Source organism: Oncorhynchus clarkii, chromosome 16 (genome assembly GCF_045791955.1).
Source record: "Oncorhynchus clarkii lewisi isolate Uvic-CL-2024 chromosome 16, UVic_Ocla_1.0, whole genome shotgun sequence".
Classification (NCBI taxonomy): domain Eukaryota; kingdom Metazoa; phylum Chordata; class Actinopteri; order Salmoniformes; family Salmonidae; genus Oncorhynchus; species Oncorhynchus clarkii.
In genome coordinates, this window is record NC_092162.1 from 59,628,667 (window position 1) to 59,645,006 (window position 16,340).

Here is a 16,340-nt window from a genome sequence, read left to right on the forward strand (position 1 = left end):
AGAATGGAACTAAACCCATACCACATACCATTACACAACTGCCAGTATCAGACTCTTTAGAGAACGGCAAAACAGATTCCAGAATAAAATAATCTAAAGCTCCAGTGTCTCTTCAGATCTTGATTGAAACATGTTGGTTGCCATCTACCAGGGACACTACACCATCTGATATAAAGGCTGAAAAATCAGTGGGAAGACAGAATCAAACTCAACGAGTGGCTGAAAAAGCTCACCCTGGTGGTCAGAGGCTGTAACAGGAGCTGTCATCACAGCAGGTTTAACTTGACCTGACTTTTTTGATTTAAGCAGAGGACAATCTTTCTTCCAATGTCCTTCAACTAAACAGTAGCGACAGGTATTAGCATTAACCGGTGCTTTAAGTCCTCCAGACCCAAACGTCTGCTGAGGCCTTTGGAAAGAAGCCCCAGAAAAAGGTGACCTACTATTCCTAGGAGTAAGTAATTTTTATGGTACATGTCACTGTTTGACTCAAAATGGCTTTTATGTGTTAGCCTGTACTCATCTGCAAGGATTGCTGCATCACTTGGAGACTTAACTTTACGTTCATTCATGTATGTAGCAACCTGGTCAGACACAGAAGTTTTGAACTGTTCTAACAATCAAATTAGACAGACCCTCAAAAGTACTAACTTCAGAAGCTGTACACCAACAATTAAATGCAGAAGTCAAATCACGAACAAACTCAGAATAGGTTTGTGAATCTAACTTTTTCCTGTAACGAAAACATTGACAATATGCCTCTGGCACAAGCTCGTAGACCTTCAGAACTGCTGATTTAACTAGCAAAAACTTTACTGTCAGCTACACTCAGTGCTGTAAAAGCCTCACGTGCTTTACCTGTAAGTACACATTGCAACAACATAGTCATGTCCAAATCTGACCAAACTCTAGCTTCCACAATACGCTCAAATAAAGCAAAGTATGTGTCTGGATCTGACTCAAATGTAGGCAACAAATGAAGATTCTGTGAAACATCAAACTGTGGTAGTCCTTCTGGTCTATTAGAGCGATTGAGAAATGCTCTCTAACTGCATTTGCAACAGCTCCCTTTGCTGCGCAAAAGATGAAGGGCTAGACTGAAAACCTGCACCCCCACTACTAGCAGACTGACCCCCCAAAACACCCATTTCTCTAAGACCCTGCTTTAATCTAGTTTTAACAGTCAATTTTTTTTTAGCAACAATCTCAATCTGATAATGTTCAGCAATTTCAATTAACTGCTCCTTAGTACACAACTCTAAGGCTACCTCTGAAGGAGCTTGAACAAAACTACTCAAAATGGAAGACATTTTCCTCAACCAATACAACTCTTACAAATGCTCAACAAAAAAAACACAACTCAGTTGCTGTCAGTCTGGGTTCAAGGACAGGAGCCACACCCCACTATCCTCCAAAAACAACTAACTGGCCCTGGTCTTCGTGCAGTCACATGTGGTGGGGTTTTATGCACACAAAACCAGTGGAGTGGAAAAGACAACCAGAAACTGGCGCCCCCCCCATAACCACGGAGGTGCTCCCCAGCCGATGTAGGGGAAAAGGGTAGAGCAACCCTTTCCCACGTTCACTGCCCCCCCCCGTCCCATAACCACGGAGGTGCTCCCGAGCCGGTGTAGGGGAAAAGGGAAAGGGATGCTCTACCCACGTTCACTGCCCCCCCCCCCCCCCATAACCACAGAGGTGCTCCCGAGCCGGTGTAGGGGAAAAGGGAAAGGGATGCTCTACCCACGTTCACTGCCCCCCCCCCCCCATAACCACAGAGGTGCTCCCGAGCCGGTGTAGGGGAAAAGGGAAAGGGATGCTCTACCCACGTTCACTGCCCCCCCCCCATAACCACAGAGGTGCTCCCGAGCCGGTGTAGGGGAAAAGGGAAAGGGATGCTCTACCCACGTTCACTGCCCCCCCCATCCATAACCACAGAGGTGCTCCCGAGCCGATGTAGGGGAAAAGGGAAAGGGATGCTCTACCCACGTTCACTGCCCCCCCCCCCCCCCCCCATCCAATAACCACAGAGGTGCTCCCGAGCCGATGTAGGGGAAATAGGGAAGGGATGCTCTACCCACGTTCACTGCCCCCCCCCCGTCCCATAACCACAGAGGTGCTCCCGAGCCGATGTAGGGGAAAAGGGAAAGGGATGCTCTACCCATGTTCACTGCCACCTAAAACAAAAACACCACGAGCCTCCTATTGACACTCGCTGATAAGCCTGAACATGAGAGGACTCCCACCTGAACAAAACCCAGAAAAACCCAGAGTGAATTGCTAACCAAATTTAGCTCCCAAGCTAACTGAACCAAAAGAACACATGACTCTCAATGCTCTCCCCAATATTGGCCCAACCAAAACATCCCCTCCAACAAAAAAATTGGCAATCTGAACTAAACTACAAAATAATAATCGAATAAGCCAAATTACAAATAAACAAATAGACAAAACCTTAACTATAACAAAATGTTAAACTAAAATACTAAAGACTAAAGTACAATTAACTTTAACTTACGGACGAGCCCCCACATGTCACAGGCCGGCTCATAGCCTGTGGCAAAAATGAGGGGACGCGAACAACAGGTATAGATAGGCCAATTAAAAAATGTTCTTTATTGTAAACAAAACTATTAGCAGAGAGAGAGATGATTAGTGACAGTTTAAATACTCTGATCCCAGGTGACTTTAATCACTAACGACCCTCCTCTGCCTGCAGGAGGAACCGCCCCTGCAATGCAGAGGAGGAGCCGTGACACATGGAAACCACATGTTTGACTCTGTTCCATCAATTCCATTTCAGCCATTAGAATGAGCCTGTCCTCCTACAGCTTCTCCCACCAGCCTCCGCTGATATACTTTGTATCATTTTATTTGATTCTGATCCCTCTTTTTACTGTTGTGATCAACTGCATGCTTTTCTATGGTAGACATGCTCCAAGTCTCCCTCGTCTCAGTTAGTCACAGCGCAACATTGTGTTGGTCACCCAGTGCAGCAGTTGCTCTCTGTCAGCTGTCAACCTCCCTCGATAAGATATGTGTTACCCTGCCCTGTTTTGGTTTACGTTCTTCTTATGGTCCTTTTAAGACGTATGTATCCCTGTATGGATGTTACAGTCCTAAAACTCCCTTATGGCATAGTGTCATTTACAAGTGATCTAGACCTGCTTCTCCTTGTCTCTCTGCTCTTCTCTCTTTGCCTCTTTGTCTCCCTCTGTCTGTCTGTCTGTCTGTCTGTCTGTCTGTCTGTCTGTCTGTCTGTCTGTTCTCCTTTTCTCTCCCTCCCTTCTTGTCTCTTCTCCTTGACCCTGTCAGGCGGCGTTATTGAACAGTTTCCCAGACATCTTTGACGAGCTGCTGCAGATGTTCACAGTGCAGGAGGTGGCTGAGTATGTCCGGGGCACGCTGGGGAGCATGCCCAGTACGGTGGACATCGGTCAGTCTATGGACGTGGTCAAACTGCAGTCTATCGCCCGCACCGTCGAGAGCAGGCTCTTCTTCTTCCCTGGTAAGACTGAAGACTACAGGACAGCTTTACTACCAAATGAAACTGTGAACACTGTTAGATGCTCCTAAAGTGGGAATGTAATAGATTGTTTTACCTGTAACTGGTTCTTTGTCAGGACAAAGAATCTAAAAGGCAAAGGCTAAAGCTGGTTAAAATCTTTCTACAATTGATCCTTCACTCTCTCCCCTTCTTCCTCTCTCTCCGTACCCCTCCCATTCTCTTCCCCTCTTCCTCTCTCTCCCCCTCTCAGAGTCTCGTAGTATTTTGCTGCCGGTGGTCCTGCATCACATCCACCTGCACCTGCGCCAGCAGAGGGAGCTGCTGATCTGCTCAGGAATCCTCACTAGCATTTTCTCCATCATCAATACCAGCGCTATGGTACATCACATCACCACTGAATCTACTGCAGTAGAAGAGATTGGAGTTGAAGTTGTTCTAATCATCATCATTAGGAGGATGACATTATATCTGACCCTGTATCAGTGGTTAGGGGCTACTTCTCTGTAACAAAAGCTGGTACTATAACTGGTTACTAGACCACCTACAGTAGTGTATCTATAGTATCCCAGCTAAACATTATTTTCACATTTCTTGTATCAAATGGAATTAAAGATGGGATGACAGACTAGTTGGTAAAACTTTATACACTGCCAAGGCTGGTTAAGGCAATTATAATACCATGTCATTGTTCAGACATTATTGTCAAGACATTATTTTGTAGGCCACTTTACGTTGAGTGCTGAATTAATATTTTAATTGGTCTGTCGAGCGGCTTATACAAATTAATGAATTATTCATTAAATTCCTTCTCCCTCGATCTCCCTCTCTCTTTCCTCCTCTTCTCTACTTCTCTCTATCTCTCTCTCTGCCCCTCCCACTCTATCCTTCCTATTTCCTCACCTCTCCCCATCGTTTCTCTCTCCCCCTCTTCCTAGGAGTCTTCTGTTCAGGAGGAGGTAGAGATGATGGTGGAGAGCCTGCTGGATGTTCTGCTCCAGACTCTGTTGTCCATCATGTCCAAGTCTCAGTCTCTGGAGACAGCTAGGGGGCAGCGCTGTCCCCAGTGCACAGCTGAGATCACGGTCAGAGACTCTCCTCTCCTACACTACATGAAAAAGATAATGTTTTGTAATGCATGGAACCTCACTGATATGGAAGTGTTTCTGCCTGTCCAGGGGGAGTATGTGTCCACTCTGCTGTCTCTACTTAGACAGATGACAGAGGTCCACTTCCACCACCTGCTCAACAACTTCCACAGCAAAGAGGAACTCAAGGTGAGAGCTACAGTCTCAGTCTGATTTAGGAACCTGGGGCTGAGGTATAATATGTAGATGATAATGTACACAATACTCACTACCTCCATTGACTTCCAGGAGTTCCTGTTGAAGATCTTCTGTGTGTTCCGGAACCTGATGAAGCTCACCATCTTCCCCCGAGACTGGAGTGTCATGAGGCTTCTGACCAGTCAGTAAGTCTGACTCGCATTAGCTGTAACACTGCCTTCATATGGCCTCCTATAGGAGATAAGGGAAAATATGCAGCTATGAGATGAAAGTCCTTACGCTGATAGCACGTGACATTTGTGTAGACGTTGCGTCTTTTTTATCCTAACGTTTTGCTGTGACTTCTTCTGCAGTGTCATTGTGGTGACAACACAGTACCTGTCCCCAGCGTTACACAAGAACTTCTCTGAGGCGGATTTTGACTTCAAGGTGCGTGCCTCTGTAGAGAAACGAGACGTGTCATGTTGAACAACAGCAGTAAACAATAGAGCCTGATAAATATCCCGGAGAAGTCGACCCAGAACCTGCTGTTCTCTCCTTGTCTTTCTCTGTTCACAAAGGACTCTGTTTTTCTCTCCATGGTTTCCTAACAACATTATGCTGTCATTCTGTGTTCCACCTGTCTCCAGTCTTATGTGTCTGAGTTGGTTCAACCTGGATTTATGACTGCAGAGAAACTATTGAAATGCATAACCGGATGGTGAAATGTATAAAGTGACAACATTGCTAAGACGTAGGCCTACATGGATAGATAGATAACAGATAGATAGATCTTTGCCGTTAAAGGGAATTTGAACACGTGTCTGATGTGCATGTTCTTTCTCAGGTGTGGAACTCTTTCTTCAGCCTGACGGTCCTGTACATCAACCAGCCCAGTCTGCAGCTGGAGCCCCTTACACAGGCCAAGAGGAAGAAAGTCCTGGACAAGTAAGAACCTCTCCATCACGTGTGTGTGTGTGTATTTATCTGTGTGTGTGGTCAGTAGTTCTACGTTTTCTACATTACCCCCCCCCCCCCCCCCCCCCTCGTCCTTCCTCTGTAGGTATGGAGACATGAGAGTGATGATGGCCTATGAGCTCTTCAGCATGTGGCAGAAGCTTGGTGAGATAAAATGACATTCAGATGCTTTGTTGTCATTCTAGCCTTCATGGGTAATGTCATGTGTGTTTCTATAACATCTGTGTTGTGCCCTCTCTGCGTGCTCCAGGTGAGAATAAGCCCCACTTTATCCCTGGAATGATGGGTCCATTCCTGGGAGTGACGCTCGTGCCTCAGAGCGAGGTCCGGAATATCATGATTCCCATCTTCCATGACATGATGGACTGGGAGCAGAGGCAGAACGGGAACTTCAAACTGGTCAGTGCTGTCTGTCCCCTGCTGTGTGCCACCACTCATCCTCTGTTGTCCTTGTTTAACTTCATGTTATAACCCAATGTCATATCTATGTTATGGATTTATGATTTTAGTGCTACTGTAGAAGTGTGGTGGTTGGTTCCTTATGCACTAACCTATTTCTCTCTGTCTGTCTGTCTGTCTGTCTGTCTGTCTGTCTGTCTGTCTGTCTGTCTGTATGTCTGTCTGTCTGTAGGTGGAAGCAGAGTTGATGGACAAGCTGGAGAGTATGGTGTCAGATGGGAAAGGGGATGGCAATCACAGAGAGCTTTTTGGTCTGCTGTAAGAATCAACAACCTCAGTCTTCTATTCATAAACAATGTGACCTGAGTCAGTGTGCTGTAGTACAGATGTAGGATCTTCAGTTGTGTCAGTTTGCTACAGCAGGAAAATTATCTTGCAGCAACAGTGTATTATAATTAATTTTTGTACATTTAGAACATTTAGAAGCCTTTTTAAACATTGAATACACAAAGTTTGCATTTCCTTCTGTGCAGGAAAATTCTCAGAAACAAAAGAATGATCAAATTAAGATCCTACATCTTTAATGTTCTTTTGTATGCTCCTGACTTGTTGTGTCTTTTTCTGCTGCGTCTTTCAGGACCCAGTTGTTTGGGCCTTACCCCAGGTAAGATATCCGTTTCCCCACAGCCCAAGCTTTTAGCTCTACCACTATCATGATCCTCAAATAAATAAGTATTTATGGTTTACTGTCCTTAATGTGCACGTGTAACAGAGAGCTTGTTTGTCTGTAGCCTACTTGAGAAAATTGAGCAGGAGACGTGGAGAGAGACGGGCATCTCATTTGTCACCTCCGTCACGAGACTGATGGAGCGGCTGCTAGATTACAGGTAGATTGGATTACTCATTACAAGCAACATGTTAATATCATAACATTGACTATTGATACATGGATGTACTGTAGAGATTGGAGAGACATCAAAACCCTGCTCTACTTTTAGGGAGTGTATGAAAGGAGATGAAATGGAGAACAAGAAAATTGGTGGCTCTTCCAACCTCATGGTGAGACATCGTATGATTTATTATACCTTATAACTTATATACCAGTTATGCCAGAGATGTGTTGAGACAACTGCAAATGTACTTTGGTTTTTGGTTGCTGTAGTAATCTTGCTTCCTGATAACATTTGGCTGTCCTCCCCAGAATTTCTACAAGTCTGAGATGAACAAGGAGGAGATGTACATCCGCTACATCCACAAGCTGTGTGATCTGCACCTGCAGGCAGAGGACTACACAGGTAACACACTGGTCAACCTGCTCATACGGTATAGTATTGGAACCCTGTGACAGTCAGGATTACTACGTAAGGTCAATGTGGTGAATTGTGATGACCTTTGTGTCCTCCCTACCAACAGAGGCAGCGTTCACCCTGCTTCTGTACTGGGAGCTGCTGCACTGGGAGGACCGCCCCCTCAGAGAGTTCCTCCACTACCCCACACAGAGCGAGTGGCAACGCAAGGAGGGCCTCAGTCGCAAAGTCCTCCACTATTTCAACAAGGGAAAGGCAAGTCAAGCTAAAACAAGTCAAGCTAAGTTAAGTCAAGCAAAAAAAAAGGCAAACTAAAACAAGTAAAAATAAGTAATTCAACAAAGGAAGTGCAAGGCTTTGTCTAGCCACTTTAGGTAGTATTCAAATGTGAGATCTTTTAATTTGGCCCAAATTAAACCATCATTTTATTTGATAAAGTTCAAAATGGATGTACATCTCAAGTCTAAGCACTTCTGCATGTGTCATGATTTCCCTTCAAATCCTCCTGAGAATGATATTCCATAGACATGATATACCTATAATGAGAGATTCCATATGAGTGAGAGCTCTGTCTCTGTCTCTTTCCAGTGTTGGGAATATGGAATATCACTCTGTCGGGAACTGGCTTTCCAGTATGAAACCTTATATGATTACCAGAGTCTGAGCTGGATAAGGGTGAGTCTGTCTGTCTGTCTGTCTGTCTGTCTGTCTGTCTGTCTGAGTCTCTCTCTCTCTCTCTCTCTCTCTCTCTCTGTCTCTCTCTGTCTCTGTCTCTCTGTCTCTGTGTCTGTCTCTGTCTCTGTCTCTCTCTCTGGCCCTCTCTTTCTCTCTTTCTCCCCTTGTCTCTCTGTGTTATCCCTGTCTCTTTAAAAAATGATTTGCATCAGAGCCATTCCTTTATCCCCCAGTCACTACTCATCATCACAAAGATGGAAAGTAAATAGAAAGGAATGGAATATAATATAAATCGTTTATTGTCCTCACATTGTGGAAATATATTTACATTGCAATACACTGACAAAATATCAAAAACATTATGACCACTTTGTCATCAAGGGAACCTCGTTGATGTGTGTTGCTGAGAAAGATCAAGACTCTGAGGGTTGAATCAAGTCTTTTTGTCTTTATAGAAAATGGAAGCTGCGTACTATGACAACATCATAGAACAGCAGAGGATTGAACCAGAGTTCTTCAGGATGGGCTTCTATGGCAGGAAGTTTCCTTTTTTCCTTAGGGTGAGATGAACACACACACACACACACACACACACACACACACACACACACACACACACACACACACACACACACATGCACACGCACACTGTCTTGTTTAACTAACCTTGTGGGGACACACAATTCAGTCCCATTCAAAATCCTATTTTTCCTACCCCCTAACCCTAACTCTAACCCTAACCTTAACCCCAAAACCTAACCTTAACCCTAAACCTAACCCTAGCTCCTAATCCTAAAACTAACACTAAACCTAATTCTAACCCTAACCCTAAACCCCCTAGAATAACATTTGACCTTGTGTGGACTAACAAAATGTCCCCCGTTGGTAAAATTGTTTTAGGGACTTCTGATCCCCACAAGTATAGTTAAAACACACACACACACACACACACACACACACACACACACACACACACACACACACACACACACACACACACACACACACACACACACACACACACACACACACACAGGATCTTTTATCTAATTGCTATTTTTTTGTACCTATCAATTGGATGACAACTCTTCTCTCCAGAATAAGGAATTTGTGTGCCGGGGTTATGACTATGAACGACTTGAGGATTTCCAGCAAAGGATGCTGGGAGAATTCCCACAGGCCATTGCCATGCAGCACCCCAACCAACCAGATGACGCCCTCCTACAGAGTGATGCTCAGTGTATCCTAACCTAACCATGGTCAGTGTGTGTGTGTGTGTGTGTGTGTGTCAACTCAACTGTCAGCCTATTTGGCTATGTTTACCTTAACACGTGGCCTCAGACCTGCAGATCTATGCGGTGACCCCAGTGTCAGACATTACTGATGTGCCTCAGCTGGAGCGTGTCCCAGAGAGGATCAAGAGCTTCTACCGCATCAACAATGTCACTCGCTTTCACTACGACAGACCCTTCCACAAGGGACCCAAGGACAGGGAGAATGAGTTCAGAGTATGTGTGTGTGTCTTTTATGTCCAAGTTGTTGCTTTGTATTTCTAAATAGAATGAATGACAATGGAAGGTAATTATATTGTCTATATACTATACAGAAGGTGATTCAGTGTTTTATGTGTGTGTTTTCAGAGCCTGTGGATTGAGAGAACCACCCTGATTCTGTCTCGTCCCCTCCCTGGAATCTCCCGCTGGGCTGAGGTGGAGAGGAGAGAACTGGTGAGGAGCACTGTCATCCCATACTGTAGTCTCATAGGCTATTGTCATCTCATGCTGTCATCTCATGATGTCGTCTCATACTGTCGTCTCATACTGTCTTCTCATACTGTCGTCTCATACTGTCTTCTCATACTGTCTTCTCATACTGTTGTCTCAAACTGTCGTCTCAGACTGTCATCTCAAACTGTCATCTCAAACTGTCATCTCATACTGTCGTCTCATACTGTCTTCTCATACTGTCTTCTCATACTGTTGTCTCATACTGTCTTCTCATACTGTCATCTCAAACTGTTGTCTCATACTGTCATCTCATACTGTCATCTCATACTGTCATCTCAAACTGTTGTCTCATACTGTCATCTCAAACTGTCATCTCATACTGTCTTCTCATACTGTCTTCTCAAACTGTTGTCTCATACTGTCATCTCAAACTGTCATCTCATACTGTCGTCTCATACTGTCGTCTCATACTGTCGTCTCAAACTGTCGTCTCATACTGTCATCTCAAACTGTCATCTCAAACTGTCATCTCATACTGTCGTCTCATACTGTCTTCTCATACTGTCGTCTCATACTAACGTCTCAAACGTCGTCTCATACTGTCATCTCATACTGTCATCTAATACTGTCATCTCAAACTGTTGTCTCATACTAACGTCTCAAACGTCGTCTCATACTGTCATCTCATACTGTCTTCTCATACTGTCTTCTCATACTGTTGTCTCAAACTGTCGTCTCATACTATCATCTGAAACTGTCGTCTCATACTAACGTCTTAAACGTCGTCTCATACTGTCATCTCATACTGTCTTCTCATACTGTTGTCTTATACTATCGTCTCAAATTGTCGTCATCATACTGTCGTCTCAAACTGTCATCTCATACTGTTGTCTCAAACTGTCTTCTCATACTATCGTCATCATACTGTCGTCTCAAACGTCATCTTATACTGTCTTCTCATACTGTCTTCTCAAACTGTCGTCTCATACTGTCATCTCAAACTGTCGTCTCATACTGTCATCTCATACTGTCTTCTCATACTGTCTTCTCATACTGTTGTCTCAAACTGTCGTCTCATACTATCATCTGAAACTGTCGTCTCATACTAACGTCTTAAACGTCGTCTCATACTGTCATCTCATACTGTCTTCTCATACTGTTGTCTCAAACTGTCTTCTCATACTATCGTCATCATACTGTCGTCTCAAACGTCATCTTATACTGTCGTCTCATACTGTCATCTCATACTATCGTCTCATACTGTTGTCTCATTCTGTCATCTCATACTGTCGTCTCATACTGTCATCTTATACTGCTGTCTCATACTGTCATCTCATAGTGCTGTCTCATACGTTCGTCTCAAACTGTCATCTCCTACTGTCATCTCATACTATCATCTCAAATTGTCGTCTCACTCTGTCATCTCATAGACTTCTGTTGTCTCATACTGTCATCTCATACTGTCGTCTCATACTTTCATCTCATACTGTCGTCTCATAGGCTACTGTCGTCTCATACTGTTGTCTCATACTGACATCTCATTGGCTTCTGTCATCTCATACTGTCGTCTCATACTTTCATCTCATACTGTCGTCTCATAGGCTACTGTCGTCTCATACTGTCGTCTCATACTGACATCTCATTGGCTTCTGTTATCTCATACTGTCGTCTCATGCGGTCATCTCATGCTGTCATCTCATGCTGTCATCTCATGCTGTCATCCCATAGGCTGTCGTCTCACGCTGTCGTCTCATACTGTCGTCTCATACTGTCTTCTCAAACTGTCTTCTCAAACTGTGACATCAGACTCCTTAGGGAGATGATGCAAGCGAGTGCATCATTTGTGTTTGTCTCTCTCTCTGTCATTATGGATTCAAATCTATGTGTGTGTGCAGGTGGAGGTGAGCCCTCTGGAGAATGCCATCTACGTGGTGGAGAATAAGACCCAGGAGCTGCGGACTCTGATCAGCCAGTACCAGCACCGGCAGCACCATGGCAACATCAACCCCCTCAGCATGCTGCTCAACGGGGTCATAGATGCTGCAGTCAACGGGGGCATCGCCAGATACCAGGAGGTACTGACAGAGAGGGATGGAGGGAGGGATGGAGGGAACATTCAGTGTTATCTGCTAAGGACCCAGTTGGTATTCGATAGAACGTTGCGACCCTGCCCGCCTGTGGGGAAACCAGGCAGGTTTTGAAACTGCAGTAAAAGTGCAGTTACTGCAGTCGACTGTAGTATTTTGGATGCAATAAGTGCAGAATAACTGCAGTGTACTGCAGTTGAAGTGCAGTTATACTGAACTCTAACTGTAGTTACACTGCAAAATGACTGCAGTAAAAAAAGGTGTTATTTTGGATGCAGTATTTATAGCATACTAAAGTTAGTGGAGTGAGTGGAGTTACAAACGGACTGTACTAAACAAGTTAAATGTTTTCCACACACCTGTAGTCTACTTGGACACAGCGTCCCTCCATTTCCCACACCGAATAGCTTGAAGCCACAGGGCTCTTCTTGCAGGCTCTACTTCCCTATGTGGGAGCATTCGAACCATTGGTTGAGATTTTTGACCTGGCTTCATGTACATTGAACAACACAGCAGCTTTTCGGCATGTTTTGTTCTTTCTGTAAAACAAAAAATCTACGACCAAGTTGGCTCTTTTACAATACCAATAGGAAAGAATGTTTGTTTCCCCAATGTGTGGGCATATTATTATTATTATTATGTGAATATCGACTTGGAGTATGCCTTGTAACTCATTCATATCCCATGTTCATCCTCCACAGGCATTCTTTGATAAGGAGTACATCAACAGTCAACCAGAGGACACAGAGAGGATAGCTCAGCTAAATGACCTGATGCAGGAACAGGTCAGACACAACTCTTAACTCCTCACTGCCCACTGGTCAATGGTCCATACAGTGTACATGGGTATAGAGGACAGATACACCATATGTTCTCTCTTTCCTACATGTTGTTTCATTGTCACAGGTTCACATCCTTGGAGTGGGGCTGGCTGTCCACGAGAAGTTGGTGCACCCAGAAATGCGTCCTCTGCACAAAAAGCTGATAGATCAGTTCCACATGATGAGGGCTGGTTTACACCAGGTAAGTGGTTCCACATGCTCTTCTGTTTGTGTGTGTGTGCGCGTGCGCGTGCAGTCAGTGTAAATATTCAGAGCAGTCTTTATATGTGGCCCAACAGGGGTTGCCAGCGGCCTACACAGGGGTCAACTCTCCCAGAGGCATCCTGACCACTCACAGCCACATGAGCCCAGAGAGCGTTCGTCTGATACACAGACACAGGTCAGTTTCACACAGGTTTCACTTGAGAAAGAGATGTTACAGTAATCTCAATGTGACCACCTTTTAAAACATGATTTTCTCTCTCCCTCTATTTTAGCCCTATGAACCTGCAAGGTTCTATACGCCAGTCCTCCTCCTCCCTCTCTTCTCACACCTCCAGCGAGGCGGGAGGAAACCTGGTCATCCTGACAGATGGCCTGATGGGAGAGCCCCCTGAGGATACGGCACACATGCAGGTGGGTTTAACATGCACGCATACACACACGCAAGTTTTGTACATTTTGACGATACGTGTGTGAACAGATGTTTTATTTTCCAGCCAAGCCCCTCCTCCTCCAGTCTGAGCTCCATTCGCTCCACCTCTTCCCAGATAATCAACTCTGCCCCTTCCAGCGCTAGAGGTGAGTGACTCCTGCACCAGAAAGTAAATGTTTTATTTAGGAAACATGCTAATTCACAGTTGTGACTATAACTGTCAGTCAGTGTATATCCAGTGTTTATCAGTGGGTCTCTGGTGTCCATACAGTCTACAGCAGACCCATCCTATCCCCCTCCCTCCCTCCCCCAGGCTCTCCGTCCCTACCGGATAAAACCAAACACAACCGGGAGGTGATGATTCTGCTGCCCCCTCACCAGAGAACTAACAACACCATGTACTACAGCATGACTGACAACGGACAGGTACTGACGTTACAGGCCAAACCATTCAATTGCTGCCAAATGGACTGACGACATTGCTGCCAAATGGACTGACGACATTGCTGCCAAATGGACTGACGACATTGCTGCCAAATGGACTGACGACATTGCTGCCAAATGGACTGACGACATTGCTGCCAAATGGACTGACGACATTGCTGCCAAATGGACTGACGACATTGCTGCCAAATGGACTGACGACATTGCTGCCAAATGGACTGACGACATTGCTGCCAAATGGACTGACGACAATGCTGCCAAATGGACTGACGACATTGCTGCCAAATGGACTGACGACATTGCTGCATTAGTTATTTAAGAAGACAGTTAGTTCACTGAAGCTTTGGAACAGCAAATTGGCCCGAAGCAGAAATATACTGGTAATGAGACTACAGAGCATACTGTTTGTTCTTATACTTTACCCTTATTTTTAGCCTGTGTTGTCTCTCTGTTTGCAGAGCAACAATCTGCAGCGTGCCTTACTCCAACAAGTGAGCCCCTGTAAGCCATGCATTGATCCTCACATGGGCTTGCCAGAGAAAGGCAAGTATACTGAATGTGCGTGGTAAAATTGGTTAATGATGCTTTTCTCTAGTGTTGAGCTAAGTAGGACACAACTACACATACAATAGGAGGATTTCCTAGCTCTGTAGTGAACATGTGGTTTTCTGGTGTTCCCCCAGTGTTCCCTAGTGCCCCCAGCAGCTGGAGTCTAGATGGGGAGGGTAGGGAGACAGTGCCCTACATCCAGGGACCTACAGGGGGTGTTATCATGCCCCCCGTCCCGCCCAGGTCCTTCCCACCAGGTAAGAACAATCATGTCATAATATACACCTTATTTATGGGTAAGAGTCCCTTAGCTGTCATGTACACTAAATAGGAGGTTTTGTAAAGTACATGGGAAGGTTATTCTGATATGAATGTTTTTACTTCCTCTCTCTAGGTCACTTCCTGATGCACTTTGATGCGTTCCACCACCAGAACAGTGACCCACCCCCAGCACTGCCCATTCGTTCTCTCAGAAAGGTTAAAGACAGTCATGCATACTGCAGCAGTAAATAATGAGATCCTCTTAACTTGGTCAACAGATGTCAACTCATTTCTTATCTTCCTCTCTCTCTTTATCTAGTCTCCTCTCCACCCCATACCAGGCTCCCCTACCAGTCCTCAGTCAGCCCTGGGGGGCAGTAACTCCACCCTCTCGGGCAGTGCCAGCAGTGGCGTCTCCTCTCTGAGTGAGAGTAACTTTGTGGGCCAGTACCCTGATCCCCCCTTGCGAAATGATGCCATGGAGCCCGTCCCTAGCCACCTGTGGACCCCTGAAGAGTACCTGGACTCTCCTTACCTCCACATCCACTACAGCGGGCCAGAAGCAGAGTCCCTCGACCAGGTCCGACCCTTCCACTACCGCAACCCTGTCTCACACCTCCACCCTCACTCCCACCCCCAGTCTCATTCCCAAACAGCCGGCCTCGACGGTCACCCCCACCCTCACTCCCACTCCCAGTCTCACCCCCAACCGGCCGGCCTCGACGGTCACCCCCACCCTCACTCCCATGGGCCCACCCACCACCAGATACCACTCCACGGCCCCCACCGCATTCCTTACCGGCGCCCCCAACCCCCGGCTGTGCCCCCCAAGCCCTACCTGAGGGAGGGGTGCATCCCTGAGGAGGACCTGAGCTCTCTGTTGCCCCAGCCCATCCCCCTGCCTCGGAGGATCTTCCACTCCCCCCATAGCCACAGAGAGGAGCAAGCCAAGGCTGCATGGGAGCAGTGCATCAGCGAGGAACACGAGGAGACACCATGAGGAGACCATCTTTGGCTTCATCTCAATAGTCTATTATAGTATAGTACTAAAGTGCTGGGCCTCTTGGAGATTTCAGTCACCTCGGTGCATCTAAATAGTCTAAAGTGACTCCCTCCCCCCTATCTCCTTTCCTTCAGCTGCATTGATGTGAAAGATCATGGGCTGTGGAATCATGCAAATACATTGTAATCATTGACCATATTGCTTTCATCCATCCCATGTTTTCATATCAGTGCAGGTAAAGGGGAGGGAACAAGGAGAGGAATCCACTTTAGACTATTGAGATACGCCCTCAATCTTCTCACTGTATTCAGATGGTCTGATTCTGAATGGAGGAAGCAGCCTCATAGGAATTAATAAGGGAAATATTATCTGTTGGACAATGTGACCGATAATAATGACTTTGTTTAAATTAATATTGATTGTACACTCTTCTACAACTAGTATGTGAGCATGTTTAGTTTATTTTCATTTGAGAACAATATACAGCCGTTTTGTGAAACATGACGATCTCGATCAACATGATCAAACGATACAAACTCCGAAAGGACCCCCCCTTTTCCACAACAAAAGGCAACTACAGAAAGTTATATTCTTAGTAAAGTGATGTTGTCTTTTCTGCTTTCAATGCTACATATATCCAACCTATTATTTTGATAGCTTTGCT

At 45.4% G+C, this 16,340-nt stretch overlaps 1 protein-coding gene across 1 annotated transcript in view; it reads left to right on the forward strand.

Annotated features, from left to right (window-relative positions):
* LOC139368850 (dedicator of cytokinesis protein 3-like) overlaps nucleotides 1-15,673 on the forward strand; it is a 93,365-nt gene extending 77,692 nt beyond the window's left edge. Inside the window, exons 24-54 of the mRNA XM_071108264.1 lie at nucleotides 3,316-3,508; nucleotides 3,759-3,886; nucleotides 4,444-4,590; nucleotides 4,684-4,782; nucleotides 4,882-4,976; nucleotides 5,145-5,220; nucleotides 5,618-5,718; nucleotides 5,834-5,892; nucleotides 5,999-6,147; nucleotides 6,380-6,465; nucleotides 6,785-6,811; nucleotides 6,939-7,034; nucleotides 7,146-7,206; nucleotides 7,349-7,442; nucleotides 7,561-7,709; nucleotides 8,043-8,129; nucleotides 8,585-8,689; nucleotides 9,228-9,369; nucleotides 9,471-9,637; nucleotides 9,770-9,856; nucleotides 11,752-11,931; nucleotides 12,645-12,728; nucleotides 12,850-12,966; nucleotides 13,043-13,164; nucleotides 13,262-13,400; nucleotides 13,484-13,565; nucleotides 13,733-13,845; nucleotides 14,322-14,406; nucleotides 14,547-14,669; nucleotides 14,807-14,889; nucleotides 14,993-15,673. Of these exons, the coding sequence (XP_070964365.1) occupies nucleotides 3,316-3,508; nucleotides 3,759-3,886; nucleotides 4,444-4,590; nucleotides 4,684-4,782; nucleotides 4,882-4,976; nucleotides 5,145-5,220; nucleotides 5,618-5,718; nucleotides 5,834-5,892; nucleotides 5,999-6,147; nucleotides 6,380-6,465; nucleotides 6,785-6,811; nucleotides 6,939-7,034; nucleotides 7,146-7,206; nucleotides 7,349-7,442; nucleotides 7,561-7,709; nucleotides 8,043-8,129; nucleotides 8,585-8,689; nucleotides 9,228-9,369; nucleotides 9,471-9,637; nucleotides 9,770-9,856; nucleotides 11,752-11,931; nucleotides 12,645-12,728; nucleotides 12,850-12,966; nucleotides 13,043-13,164; nucleotides 13,262-13,400; nucleotides 13,484-13,565; nucleotides 13,733-13,845; nucleotides 14,322-14,406; nucleotides 14,547-14,669; nucleotides 14,807-14,889; nucleotides 14,993-15,673 (3,957 nt within the window). The remainder of the gene's footprint in view (nucleotides 1-3,315; nucleotides 3,509-3,758; nucleotides 3,887-4,443; nucleotides 4,591-4,683; nucleotides 4,783-4,881; nucleotides 4,977-5,144; nucleotides 5,221-5,617; nucleotides 5,719-5,833; nucleotides 5,893-5,998; nucleotides 6,148-6,379; nucleotides 6,466-6,784; nucleotides 6,812-6,938; nucleotides 7,035-7,145; nucleotides 7,207-7,348; nucleotides 7,443-7,560; nucleotides 7,710-8,042; nucleotides 8,130-8,584; nucleotides 8,690-9,227; nucleotides 9,370-9,470; nucleotides 9,638-9,769; nucleotides 9,857-11,751; nucleotides 11,932-12,644; nucleotides 12,729-12,849; nucleotides 12,967-13,042; nucleotides 13,165-13,261; nucleotides 13,401-13,483; nucleotides 13,566-13,732; nucleotides 13,846-14,321; nucleotides 14,407-14,546; nucleotides 14,670-14,806; nucleotides 14,890-14,992) is intronic.
* The last annotated feature ends 667 nt before the right edge of the window (nucleotides 15,674-16,340 follow it).